The following is a 14,907-nucleotide window of genomic DNA, read 5'->3' on the forward strand; positions in this document are numbered from 1 at the left end:
TTTCTTTTTTGTTTTCTCATTCCTTTTCTCCAGTCCATATATCGTTTTCTTCTTTTTGGTTGATTTGGGGTAGAAGTCGAGGATTGGGCAGTGAATACCATTGGTTCATTTGATTTTTCTTCAGTTGTTGGGTTTACTGTCTCCATTTCTTCCGTACTGACCGATATGTTCTCAAAAGCCTCTATAAGCTCACTCATGTTGTTTAATCAAAAACAATAAAACAACGACCTCCAAAAGAAAATCATATTATTTATATTTATGTGTAGATAAAATTTCATCCATAAAGTTAACAAGTAAGTTAACACATAGGTTAATACATTTATTTCCTAACACTTAATTAGGTATTGTTAAAATACCTATATTGCTTAAACTAGTGGCTCTGATACCACTTCAACTGTCACAGCCCCGACCCCTATACCCCGGGAGGGGAGCCGTGAACATTGAGTGGTGGTATCGATATTTGTTAAAATAATTTGCAGCGGAATATTTCATCAGAATCGTAGTTAGGAAAATTAATCAGAGTTATAAAAACACCATAATTCTTATTTCATAAACTGGGATAAAAACCCATTTTTATACAAATATAAGTTTTATAGGGATAAACCCTAATTTACAAAACACGTTTCTTTATTCTTGTGACAAGCCACTTATTTAAGCTGGAAGCCCGCAGACATCATTCCTTTGTCTCTAACAGTTCACCTGAAACATGTTTAAAAATATTTGATCAGCAGGAAATACTGGTGAGTACATTCATTTATAAATGACACATTTTACAGTTACAGCATTAAGATGTTTTTACATCTGCCTGCTTACAAATTACCGAAAGGTACTTGTCACTCGACCGTATCTGTGACTGTGGTCATATTACTTATTGGCTAACACTTGTCCAATAAGTAACGTGTAATAGCCCAGTAGGCAAGCCTTGTATACAAAACCCCACAATACTAGCAGTAACCATCCCGTAAGTCTACAGAGACTTAATCACTATAATGTATTTAAATCGTTTGAAAATATTTTGACTATCTGTCATGAGTTTAATGGATTTAGAGAAGCATCATGACATCATTGAAAAATCAGTTGACTCACGCAAATGTGAGTTGTGCAAAAACTCGAATGTCTCACCTTGCAAGTTTATATTTAACAAGCCTTCTGATGTTAAGCACCTAGATTAAGCACAATGTAGTATATCTATATTAGTATAAACCCATAATTATAATGATAATCACGAGACATGAAACTTTACACGATGGCACAATGTCATACCTTGGTTAGGTAGAGCTTTTGGATTCGTGTTATAAAAGTTCCTTTCGATCGGAGAGGTACCGTTACGATTACTCGGGTATAATACCAGTTTTTAAGAAGAGAGAAAATTTTTGAACGAGTTGTGAAGTCCAGATTTCTGCCCTATTTATACTTGAATTTGAGCATCTTCGCGTATCGCGAAGTTGCAGTAGGGTTGTCGAGTCAGCCCTAGCTATGCCACGTGGCGCGACACGTGTCAGGTGACGTTTCAATGCTGCGTAACTTTTACGTCACATCTTCGCGTATCGCGAAGAAGCTTAAGCATACTCCTTCGTGTATTGCGAAGGTGCAAAAATACTAAGGTGGCCCTTAAGCGGCTCACGGTGATCATCTAAGCGCCCATCGCACTTCGCCCATGCCCGAGCCCATGCGCGTCGGGTGCTTCGCACCCTCCGCTAGGATTACTGGGTGTGATTTGGCACATAAGAATATTATCATGTGAACTCTCTTCCTTATAAAGAGCTTACAAGTTTTGTAATCTAGCGATGTGGGACAAGAGTTAGAAATCCTATTTATACCATGATGAAAGCCTTCCATTTTCTTTTCTCCACTAATGTGGGATGGAATTTTCCTTTATATTTTCCATTCTTCCTTTTACTTCTTCTCTTTTCTTTCTCATTTTTTCATTTCTTTCTTTGATTATTTTATTCTTTATTATGGTTTGTTATACTTTAACTATTTAACTATTTGGTAAGGTATAAGATATTTCAATTATTTTTTAATTGCGTATATGATATTTTAAGTTTTGTATGGATATGTATGATACATCTAATATTTGTAAGGGCATATATGAAATTAATGCTAAAACGGGTCACAAAATCAAAAATTAATAATCAGCTTTTTGTTTATTAAAACAGTAAAACACACACGACTCATTTAATGATCTCTAGTGTGTACCCCACGCGTTTTGCATGAGGAACTTGGCAACAAACCTGAATATTAATATATGTATATACAAACACATCATGACAACTATCACTTTGACAAAACAAAAAAAGTTTATCTACATATCAAAAGAATTTGGCAGGTATCGATTCGGCTTATTACGATGTTGATTTACAATAAAAAAAAATACTTCGACGAATAAGACTTCGTTTTCAATGAAACTTATATACTTTGTTGCGAATAAAATTCTATTTTTTAACAGTGTGATAGATATAAATAAACATGTTGTATCATCATATTCGAAAATTTATAAATATATGTTAAATGTTATGAAATAATTAATAAATTAAATATATAAATAATGATGAAAAAACGTTGTGGGAAGAAAAACAAATATGACACAAATTAAAATTTGAGAGGCTAAAGTGTAAAATAAACAAAGTAGCAAAAGTAGATGTTGGAGCTTCAATTAAAATATTTTAAAACTTGGATGGGCTAAATTGACACAATTTAGAACTCCAGTACTAAAGTTGTCAAAGCTTTAAGGTTACTGTAGCTTTAGATGTGCCTTTATATGGGGGTGTTTGGGATTCCATCTCCTTGTCTCCTTTTCTCCTTTTCACTCCTCCTTATCTCTTTTTTTCATAAGTCACACCTCACTAACTTATTTTTATCTCCTTATTTATTCACTAAAAACTTCTTTTTAACATTATACCCAAACACCTTAACTCCTTATCTCCTTTTGCAAAAAGCTAATAAAGAGATAAGGAGATCTAAATGGAATCCCAAACATGCCCATAGTATAATCATATTCAATTATTAACACCTATTTATTTAAAATTGTATGGTCGGTACAAACCGCCAACCGATATTAATCCTGAATTTCCTGATCCCGAATTTTTAAAACTTGGTACCGATATTGAAAATACTTGGTTCGGTACACGGCATCGTGGAAAAAAATTCGGTATATACCAAACCTCTACCGATCCTGATTCTTAAAAACATTGTATCAGTACCAGTACCAAATTCGCTCATCCTATAACCTTGCCATCACTCCCTCCAACCCACCTCAACCGCAAGCCTTCCCAAACAAGAAACCCTATGACGGTCCTCATCTGGTGTGCAACACATGCCAACATCACCATCCCTCTTATGCCGCGTGTCGCTATTGTACTAACTGCAACCGCTACAGCCACCTCATCAATGTTTGTCGGGAAAACCCACGTGGGCAAACCGCTCCACCAAGGACTGCTCCGCAGAATCCCAAAAACTGTGTCATGTCGTATGCTCAACCTCCACCGCAACCTCGGGCCTGCTTTAATTGCGATGATCCAAGCCATTCCACAACGCGTGTCCCCGACTCGCATTCACTAACCAAACTCTAAGTCATACCCGTGCAACCGCTCCGAGCCATTCAAGCTCCTCCTCCTCTTAAAAAAAACTTTTTCTTCTATTTCCACCATTTCTGCTCAACCATTTTGCCTAAAATTCAACCGAAAGTGTTACTATTCGGAGTACCCAATTACAAAGATGGATCATCAACTTCGTCCTAGAGCAGAAAAGAAGCTTTTTTCCGGGTTTACAGCATTTGAGGTCAATCATTAACAGCTTTCTTCATTTAGGGTTTTAATTTCTTGAATGATTATTATAAGTTCATTTTAGGCATTCTTTTCATCTGGGTGCATTATTATTAGGCGTAGGATCCTCCCACACCATTTTTTCCCTATACGGTCGTATAGCCCTATATGACCGTATAGGTTTTATGATGTGTCAGGAAGCAATACAAGCCATTAAACACCTATACGGCTCGTATAGGCCTATACGGTCGTATAGACTGCAAAAGGTTGTTTTTTCGTCCCATGTCAGTCATGCGTAGCCAATACGGCCTGTATAGACCTATACGAGCCGTATAGGCATGTCCAGTCAGCATGGGGGTGGTGTATGATGATCACATCCCTATTATTATTTCTGTGATGGGTCGGTTCGGTTTTGGGGTAAAACCGAGCCAAAAACTGAAATGTCGGTTTTTGAGTTTTTTAAAACCAGTTTCTGTTTGTTTGGGTTGCTTTTTCAGTTTTGTCATTTGGGCTTCAAATTTTGGGCTGGTCTAAAATAATGAATTTGAGCCTAAAGGTTTTTGTTAGTTAATATAATTGATTATTATACATTTACGCTAGAATATACGGGTTAAATTATATTAAAAAATTATAATTTACTTAAAATTTGAAATAAAAAATAAAAATCTAAAAGTTCGGTTTGGTTTTTTTGGTTTTAGACTTTAGTTACACGCAAAGCCGAAACCGAACCGAAATCCGGTTTTACCGAAAACATAAAGCCAACCCGTCGGTTTTTGTTTCAGTTTGATTGTTTGTATTTCGGATCGGTTTTTTCGGTTTCATGCACACCCCTAGTTTCAAGTTGTGATATGTGGCATTTTAAGTTAATTATATGCATTTTGTACAACAATTAAGAGTAATTAGTGAATTCTTAACATCACAGATGGAGAAAATGGAAAGAGTCCTAAAGGAATTAGGACAAGTTCCAAATTCAGAGGTCATTAAGAAAATGACAGGTGGATTCAAGTAAGTTTTGAATTCCTAAAACCTTTTGCAGACCCAAATTTTGTAAGTTCTAATGATTATTGAATAATCGGTTTTGGTGTTTAACAGCCGTTCTGCAGGTCGTGCTGGAAAGCCCGTTTTAAAATGGCCTGAGGTATGCCTTTTTCATACTTCCTGACATTATTAACAAAGACTAATAATTTTTTTATACTTCTATTTACATGTTTATTTTATTGTCATATATTAGGTTCAAAATTGGCTCCTTGTTAAGCATCAAGAACTTGTGTCAAAAGATTGCGCCTTTGAGAACATTAATGAGGCTTCTGATACATCTAAAGGTGCCCTAAATTACCATTTTGCCCTTCATGATCTTAAAAAAAAGTTGTCCTATGTTGTGAACATTGAGGGGTATTTTGGTATTTTAATTAATATATGCAGGAGTAAAAGATACAGGCATGTCAAACTTGGAATTTGAGGCAAAATCATCAGATGATTCATGGTAACAAAATAAAGATTTAATGGAAATTTAGAATTGTGTTTAGTCAATAACTATCGATCATATTGCCATACTTTTTTGCAGGTACGATGTGGAAACGTTTATCACACACAGATTTCTTGAATCAAGTGGACCCGTAAGTTTAGTTAATATACTTTTTGGGATTAAATTTGAAAAGGGTTTGTTTATTTTGCATCTTTTTCAACTGATCACTCTTGTTTGTAATTTTTTTTTTTTTAATAAATTTCAGCAAGTTCTAGTTAGATATGTTGGTTTTGGGACCGAAGAGGATGAGTGGGTCCATGCTAAAAATGTGAGGGAACGGTCGGTCCCACTTGAGCACTCGGAATGCAATAAAGTCACGGTTGGAGATACGCTACTTTGCTTCCAAGTCTGTACACTCTACAATTTTTTGGAAATTTTAATATTATCTGTTTGATTGTTGGATGCTAATGTTTTGATGTTTTTTTGGTGCGTTATCAGGAGAGAAATGGTGATGCAAGCTATTATGATGCTCTAGTTATTGACATTCAAAGAAAGTTGCATGATGTAAGGGGTTGCAGATGTGTGTTCTTGATTCGCTATGTGCATGACAACTCTGAGGTAAGAACATAAAGTTACATAACATAAGAACTGAGTTTGACTTTTGAGGTCAAGCGTGTGTATCTTGATTTCAAATTGAAGTGAATACTGTGAATTGTTACACAAATGAAAGCATTTGGTGTTAAAGGTGTAGCTTTACCCCTTCAGTTTTAAAACCAAGATATGACACGTTTGACGTTAAAGAATAAAGACTAATGTTAGCATTTCTTTTGTGTTTTAGGAAAGTGTTCAGTTGAATAGTCTTTGTGGCCCGCCAGATTATTAGAACTGCCGGTTCTCATATCATAAGCTGTTGTTTGTCAACATATTTTAGATGCTTTTATCGGTGTGGCGTAGGGGATGATTTTGGACCGTCAAATGTTGTATCATTCATCCTTCAAGGGACTGTAGAAAGAGAGATTATGAGAGTGGAAAAGAAATTTAATATAGAGATTATGATGGAAGGGAGTAGTTTTCTATTTAGTATTTACCTTTTTTAACAATTTTAAAAGATATGCAAAAGTTTATTAAAGATGATAAATGTATACAAGAAGTTTGTGACATTAAATTTTATACACAAAACGAAGTTTGTGACACTAATCATTAAAATTTTGTGGTTGCATTTCTTTGACTAGAGGTGGGAAAAAAACCCGGATCCATACCCAACTTGGAACTAGTTACTACTTGACCCGCGGGTATGAACCAGGTTTTGATTCCTTGGAAAAACCGTACTCCGTTAACAAAGAAAAGGATACCAAACTAACAAGGATGGTAACGGATTGGGCTTGAAATGTTACTGATATTCTCAAATGTCTAATTATAAAACAATGTCTCATATCTGCTGGTACTTGTTACTTGATATCTATTGAGTTGTAATCCTAGGGTATTAGATATACATTTTTATAATTTTTATTATTTAAAAATATTATTAAATTTAAAATACTATTTTTAAAGTTATATAATATATTAACATATTCAGGTAACAGGTTTAGGTTGATAATCGTGCAGGTACCACTTAATCCCAAACCCGCAAAAACTTTTACAACGTTTGGGTTTTTTTTAACAATCTCTTCAAATGACATTCTTGATTCTTAGAGAGGAAAGGGGCACTCATGGGTATTACCCATGTACCGGTCAATCATACACCGTTATTTTATTTCTACCCTTAACTACCCACAAACCAAAAAATAACTGGAAAAACCTGCCTACGAGTACCCTAAAACTTTTTTTGTTTTTTGTTAAAATTTAAAAATAAATAAAACAATTTAATTTAAATAAAATTAAAATTAAAATTATTACATAATTGAAAACCGGAAAAATAATATATGACGATCAAAACCAAAAAAAAAATTAAAACACAAACATCTAAACAAGATGATTCTTCGGTCAATTATATTTTTCCGCAATTTCTCGTTTGCAATTTATACCGATTTTCTTCACCTCGTCCTCTAGATAATCATGTGGCCGAGTATATGTCTTAAAGTCTATGTCATACATTCCTTTGGCTACACTCTCGCGTTGTTCAGCAATCAACGCTCTAGAATCCTCCACTTGTTGCTTTTTAGTATCCATCAAATCTTGAAGAGTTGCTTCCTTTCTTAGCATGTGCGCATCTAGTGTGTCACCCGAGATCATCATTTGAGAAATTTGCCATTGGGATTTGAGAGAAATGGTGAAGGTTTGGTGAATAAAAATGAATGAAATGTTTGAGTGAATAAAAATGGTGAAAAGTTAGTGGTATTTATATGTAATAAATTGAGTATTAATGGGTGTTTTAATTTCTTCAAAAATCTCCAACGGTCATATGTTTCATGGTAATCACAAATTGTAATTTGGCAAACTACCCACATAGTTAGGGGTGGGTTTGCCATGTGATAAACAACTCATAAACCTTACCCACACTAGTGCCCCTTCCCCTCTTATAATGTATCATCATATTCTTATGTACCTTAAATATTCCTCATTTTTGCTACCAATATGCCAAAATTAGTTCCAAAGGTGAACTAAAACCTAAAACATCATTCAAGAATCATTAAATAGAAGAAATAAGCACATGTATCTTGAAAAAACAACAGAAAGCCATAGCCCTTTAAATATACCTATGGTATGCAACAATCAACATGCTTAGCTTTCTAAAGCTAGTCTTCCTAAACATAACAAGGTTTTTCTTTTCAACTTACACAAATTTAAACAAACGACCAATTCACGAACACGAACGCTATGCAGTGAGGATTCTCTTCATCGTTCAGTACCTTCCAAGCAACCACTCGTTCGTATGAGACAGGTCTCCCCATGCTTGTCAAGCAAACGCCACCCGGAAGACAAGCAAAACCCTAAAACAAAAATATTTACATTTGACTTTGACTTTTTAAAGTCAAACTAGTCATTATGCAAACTAAAACTTACCTGTTGTAGGACCTGTGGGAGCTCAGAGCAAACACTTGTTCTTCCACCTCGATCGAAGATCTTGTCGAGAGTGATATCTTGAAGTGAAACTAATGTTGTTTCAAGCATATCTAATCCCGCCTGATTTGCGAATGTGAAATCTGGCAACGCCTGTAATATAATAATATTTTGACTTTTAGAAACACAAATGGTTCATTCTAAAACTATGTAATATAACTTATATGTGTATATAAATATAACTATATATAAAGCATTACCTTTAAAGAACAACACATTATGGCATCCGAATGATGCCAAAGTGTTTTAAGCATCAAATCGCTTCGTTCATCAACCGTTTTGAAAAGATCCTCACCAAGAAAACAACTATATGGAACAAAAAATAAATAATAAAATAAATTAAAAAAATTGATTACCAAACTTTAATTATCACACTAAATAATAATAATAACAATAATAATAATAGTAAAAGGCTTGATTACCAAAAGCTTTGACAGATCCAACGGGCCAACATTTGGGCTTCAGGGGTACCCGTGGGGCTTGCAGGCCTCTCGGCCCAGACGGGGACGGTGTGAGTGCCAATGCAACTCGTTGAACTGATGATATTATGCTGCGCACATACTGTCGAGCCATGGCTGCTATGTTTTCTTGGAGATGAATTTCAAAAGCAAACTGAAACGCTATTGTCATAACCGACTTTGTGGGCCCACTTTGGCCAAGGTAATCTGCCTGTGCCCGTTTCCCGGGTGGGCCCACCTCAAGTGTTGATGCAAGATCACGTGTCGGGTTCTGAGAATTCTGTTAAGAAAACAAATGTTATTTTACCATAAAAGAATAAAATTTACATTAATAGATTAAATTTGACTGTTACATTATTAATTGGGATTATGCGAAAACCGGAAGGTAGGAGCGGGGCATCATCAGTGAAAGACGCGTCAATTGGAGCAAATATAAGTTCTGCTGAAGTCCCGATCGCGTTTTCATCAACTCCACTACAAAGCTGGGAAACAAAAGAGTACAAAGATTAGGGGTGTTAATCGGGTCGGGTTGGCGGGTTGAATTGTTCATCTCGAACACGAGCCAATCGTGTCAAAAATATCAACCCTAGCCAGCACACTCTTATAATCAAGAAGCCTGAACAAGACCCGTTTAACCCGTTTATCTAAACGTGTCAAAAAGGTTGGTAGGTAATAATCAAGTTGTAAACTTGTTAACCGGGTATAAACGAGTCATAAACGAATCAACTGGGCACAACCCGTTTAACTAAACAGGTCGACCCGAGCACGACCGCTTTTAAATGGTTAGATTATACCAACCCAAAACCTGATTTTCTTCGTGTCGTGTTTCAGATAGTCAGATAACCGGTTTGACTTACTTGCAAAAAGAAAATATCACCGGGCATGAGCATGTCTTCGGCCCGATAATGAGAAATGTTTTCAAGCTTAATAACCTCCATAAACTGCTTCAAACAAGAAACCAAAATTACTAAGCCGCGAAATAATTATAAATAAAAACTTTTTATTAAGTACCTCTTCGTGCTCGATTGTATGAGCCAGTGGAAGAATAACCTGACCACCGAATCCGCCACCTCTAGCTAGCGGTAAACCGCAGGGACCACCTTTGACCGATGCAGCCGAGTAGACATCAATACTGCTATCGGCCCATTCAGATCGGTGTTCTCTCAAGAATCTTGTTAGTATTGCAGGAGGCACATTCTGTCATTATGACTTTTTTGGTCAAACCTATTGCTTTTGATATTCAAAATTAACATGGACTCCATTAAAGTTTTGGTGCCAATAATTTTATACATATAGGTTTTTTCATGAAACTCAATCTTGTTAAAATAATTTCTGAAAATGTAACAAGTATGTAAGTCTCTGTATATTTTTTTAACTTTTATGGTCAAATCTATTGCTTTTAATATTCTAAACTAACATGAACTTTTATTAAAGTTTTGGTACAAATATCTTAAAACATATAGATTTTTTCATGGAATTTAATGTTAAAACAATTTCTGAATAGATTAAAAATTGGTATGTTTGACTTTGACCAACTTACTTGTAAGAGCATTGAAGCTTTAGCACATAAAACAGCATTGCTGATTGATGGGAACCCATCTGCATACAATGGAGTTGCACCCATCACCTTATCGGGAGACGAGTTTACAAGAACGGTGACATCATCAACGCCATCACTTTCCATCATTGTCCAACCCTCGTCACTAAAACCATTAATCGCTTCATTAAAACCTCTGCACAAAAAAAAAATAAATAAATAAATCTTTAATGTTACATCACATCATAATATAAAATGCCGTCACTTTGTCACAATTTTTATAATAATAATAATAATAAAACCTGCTCATTCTTTGACCGAGTGCACGAAGAGCGGCCGGTCTTCGTCCCCAACTAGTAACCATTGGTTGAGATATCTCTTGCGAAATCTGCCTCAACTGGCGAAATGCCTAAAAAATAATAAAAATGAAAACATAATCTTTGTTAAAGAAAATGTGTTTAAAAAAATATTAAAGACATGGTCATACCGCGAGTGTGGTTCTTTGAGCGAGTAATGTTGATGACTCATATAAAGGGCGTAAAACTTCGGGAACACTTAATGACTACATGATACGAGATGTAATAGAGTTAGAAATTAATATAAGAAGAAAGCACAAGCACTAATGTCGAATTAAAAACTTGATTTTTTTTCTGTACCTCAAAGTCAACATGGTCAACTATGTGAATTATCGAGCTGCCACCATCACAGGGTCGTATGAGGTACCCACTTGGCAGAATTTTGGCTCTCACGAAATGAGGCACCGGTGGCATTGTAGGCCCATTTTGAGTGTTGTTTAGTGATCTTTCACATACCTATAAGTAAACAAAACAAAAGTCATCACACCTTCAAAATGATAATAACAATAATAATAATTGTAACAATAATAAAAGAAACTGTTTTTCACACGTACCACTAGGCTACCGTCCTCCAAAGCAGATGTATAACGCAGTAACCAAAAATCACGTGCCGGTGCTAAAGTAGTTGGTGCATAAAGCTATAAAAACATGGCCAAACAAAAGAGTCAAACCATCAAGGTCGATGGTACAAAACTCATTTTAATGTATAAGTTAGAAATGCATGTGCTAACCTGCATGTAAAGCAGCTCGATGGTTCCATTGTTTCCGGTTGTGAGCACATTGAGAACATCCACGGCCCGACAGTCACGAAACCAAGAAGGCCGATCTTTAAGGATTTCAGCAACCTAAATATATAAACTTTAAAATCAATATTTACACCTTTTGGGGATTGTGAGTACTACAAAATGAGAGAGGGGGGGCTACTTACTCTAGTAGGCTCAAGACCGACTAGACCACACGCACGTGCTGCAACACCGGAGCAACCGTGAGAAATAGCAATGATTCCAATGGAATCCGGACCAGGCTGCAAAATTGGTTGTACACAGAAAATATTATAAAAATAAAAAAGATTATTTCAATGAAGAGTAAATATGTAAAGTTAATGTTAAAAACTTGTGACAAATTAAGATTACTGTTTTATTTAGAAGATTATATTCAAGAAATATTAATCAATGCATAAAGGGGAAGCCCTGTTGAAACTAAATTTATTGAGACGGGTCAACAAAGAAAGCCATTTAAGAAAAAAAAAGTTATAGTTTTGACTTTTTTATTATAAAATTGGTTGAAAATGAAACTGATTTCCTGCGATTCTTTCTAGTATGTAATCTCGTAAAACGGATTAGCAATCCGTCGCTTTCAAGTCAAAGGGGTAAAAACTTCATGTCAATACAAGTTCAAAACTTTGAGAGAGTAACAAAAGCATACTTTTCATTAAACTTATGTCTCGCTCTTATGGGTTATTTATAATTTAGGGGCGTTCATCAGTTCGGATATTGGTTTATTCGGTTTTGAAATTTTTCTGGCCCTAACCGAAAACTGAACCGGTCCAAATTAGATATGTGTTTAACCAAACCTAATTCAATCGATTAAACCAATTTATTCGGTTTGGTTATCCTATCAAACCGGTTATTGCTCAGTTTATTCGATTGAATTTGGTTAGGTTATGCGAATAAGCAAGATTTGTTAAACCAAATTTACAATTCGATTCAGTTTTTTCCGGTTACAGATACGGTTCGGTTTTCGTTTTTTTTCCTGCACACCCCTAAATTACGTATTTTTTGGGGTCCGAGTTACACAGTTCTAGTGAAAACAAATATGTGATATTGACTCATATTTTCTTGACACGAGGAGATATGAACATGGGAGCAGAAGGTGGGAAACGAAAGAAAATGGTTTTATGGGTCCCACCACGAGATAAACGGGATTGGGACCCACATTGACATCTTCATTTCATCTAGTGCTAAATAAACTGAATCTAAAAGCCTAAAACATTAGATAGGCAGAATAAGAAACCAAATTCTTTTAAGGAATAATGAATTGTTTTTATCAGTATATAAAATCAGAAAGTTGAGCAATAAAAAAGAAAAAGAAAAGACAAAACCAATAAAAATTTTATTAAAAGGTTGAATGTGGAGGATTGTGGCTCAAATGATGAGATTCCAATGTGAATAAGAAGGTTAGCAGGCTCCTTTATGAAGAATTTTATTTAAATCAAGGGATAATATTAATTAAAGGTTAATGGAATGATTAAACACCATTAAATATTTAATAACATTAAATAAAGTAAGTGCAAAGAACCTTCATCCCAGGCATTTGGACCCACTCAACAGCAGTCCCAGTTGCCTTTGATAAAAACTCTGTTAAAGTCTCTTCTGCAATGGACAAAAGCCTAAAAAAAACACAACTTTCAAATTTAAATTCATATAAAGTAATGACCAATCAAGAACATACAGAATGGGTGGTAAAATGACTAAATTACCCTGCAGGACTAGCATCCCTTGGTGGATGTTGAGGGCTCAAGTGGTGTTGACCACTCGTCACCACCGACTCACAACTCGTGTCGGTGGTGATGACCGCCATCTGCATAACATACGGTAAAGATTTAACAAAATTGTTTTGGAAATTAAAGAAACCCAAATTTGAAAAAATGTGAATTTAATTACGTTTTGAGTCTGTTGTCGAAAGTAACCGTTTTCATACACCAAGTTAGAAACTTGTTTCTGTAACCGATCGTTTTCTTCCATTAACAACTTATTCATTGCTGATAGTTTCCGGTTCACGGCTTGCAGCCTTGATGCCTCTTTTCTTTGTTTTTCCCTGCATCTTTATAGACAAAAAACAAACTTTTAATTAAAAAAGTCACTAAAACTTGAAAATGATTACCATCCAATTCTTTCTTGTGCAAGTTACATATTTTTTTGATGCACTTAACATGAAAGGTGAGTTTCAAGATCAAGAACTTGAACTTTTAACCCAAAAGGTACAAAAACTTGAAAAAGATTAACACTCAATCCTTTTTGGTCCAAAATGGGGCAATTTTTTATGGATCTAATATGGTTAAAAACTTAAGCTTTTTAACTAAAGAATTACAAAACTATTAAAAAGATAAGATGAAAAGGTGTGTCAAGAATCAAGATCAAGAACTTACCTTTTTAATCAAAAGAGGTCACAAAAACTTGAACAAGATTTTTCCCAATTCTCTATGGTACATAACGGGATTATGTGTGATTAAAGGGTGTAATTCAAGATCAAGAAATTAAACCTATAACTTTTAGAAAGATTACGTTTATAGTTCAAAATGGGATTTTCCTTTTGAACTTGAGTTTTGTGTGTGTGTGTGTGTGTGTGTGTGTGTGTGTGTGTTTCAAGATCAAGAATTAACCATTCAAAACTTGAGCTTTACCTTCGATTCTGAAACCAAACTTTGATCTGTTTCGGTTCGATGTTTGAAAGGATGGGGCACTCACGAATGAGTTGCTGTCTGCGAAGCGAGCTCGGTTTTGGGCAATCATGGTACAATCTTTCTAAGGCTTCGACTTGCTCCGGTGTGTACCGAACATATTTCCCATTGTCCATCCCCATTGAGTCCCCTTTGCAACCCGAACTCACCGCCATCATTACTCTAAAACAAGTAAAATTTGCCAAATTAACAAAAGGGCAAACCTTTCTTCTCTTTTGGTTATCTTTTCACATATAAAGCTTAAAATATCACCAAAACCAAAAGAAACAAACCCTTTTCTTGATCATGTGAAAATTCAAGATTTCAAGCAAAATTTATACAAAAATCAAATTTTTAGTCAAAAACTTGAAAACCCTATAGTCCATAACATTCCACAAAGACAACCAAAATATTTAGTAATAACATCCACTCCCCAAATCCCAACAAGATTTCTTCAATTAATCAGTAAATGTTGTACCAGAAACTTAAGAAGATTTTGCAGAATGGTTGCTTATTGAGCAAGAAAGATGAAGTGTCGTTTACCCTTGTTGTTGAATGTCTTTCTTGTTGTTTTATAATCTCAATCTTGTGAACAGATTACCCTCACAACCACGCAGTCTTAGCAGCACCAAGCACTATTTGATCATTGGATCACTCAAGATTGTGAGGTTCAAGCAAAACCCAAGTTGGGAAATTGATTTGGGTGTGTGGTTAAATAAATATATGTGAGTGAAAGAAAGAAAGAAAGAAAGAAATTGAGGATAAAGAGAGTGAAATGTGACCCCAGATGGGAGACACAAGGAGACCATTTATGGATCATCATTCCAT

The 14,907-nt window shown here is 35.2% G+C and overlaps 1 protein-coding gene and 1 pseudogene across 2 annotated transcripts; one reads left to right on the plus strand and one right to left on the minus strand.

Moving 5' to 3' along the window:
- The first annotated feature begins 3,644 nt into the window (after nt 1-3,644).
- Nucleotides 3,645-6,112, plus strand: LOC143574297 (protein SAWADEE HOMEODOMAIN HOMOLOG 1-like). Its single transcript, XM_077058954.1, has 9 exons — nt 3,645-3,780; nt 4,687-4,769; nt 4,857-4,902; nt 4,996-5,086; nt 5,187-5,247; nt 5,329-5,380; nt 5,495-5,635; nt 5,728-5,847; nt 6,068-6,112. Exons 1-9 carry the CDS (start codon nt 3,718-3,720, stop codon nt 6,110-6,112), a joined length of 702 nt encoding a protein of 233 aa, XP_076915069.1. The 5' UTR covers nt 3,645-3,717.
- Nucleotides 6,113-8,009: 1,897 nt separating this feature from the next.
- Nucleotides 8,010-14,629, minus strand: LOC143575563 (homeobox-leucine zipper protein ATHB-8-like; annotated as a pseudogene). Its single transcript, XR_013142789.1, has 19 exons — nt 14,558-14,629; nt 14,044-14,262; nt 13,304-13,463; nt 13,120-13,220; nt 12,939-13,029; nt 11,569-11,664; nt 11,372-11,485; nt 11,195-11,278; nt 10,941-11,096; nt 10,772-10,846; nt 10,587-10,693; nt 10,288-10,480; nt 9,759-9,944; nt 9,605-9,688; nt 9,101-9,229; nt 8,712-9,027; nt 8,490-8,595; nt 8,233-8,382; nt 8,010-8,159 (listed from the first exon to the last, which is right to left on the minus strand). The product of XR_013142789.1 is annotated as a homeobox-leucine zipper protein ATHB-8-like (transcript).
- Nucleotides 14,630-14,907: the final 278 nt, after the last annotated feature.

This window comes from Bidens hawaiensis, unplaced genomic scaffold, assembly GCF_021521415.1.
Source record: "Bidens hawaiensis isolate Kalapana, Puna unplaced genomic scaffold, B.hawaiensis_p1.1 tig00001412_1, whole genome shotgun sequence".
NCBI classification, from domain to species: domain Eukaryota; kingdom Viridiplantae; phylum Streptophyta; class Magnoliopsida; order Asterales; family Asteraceae; genus Bidens; species Bidens hawaiensis.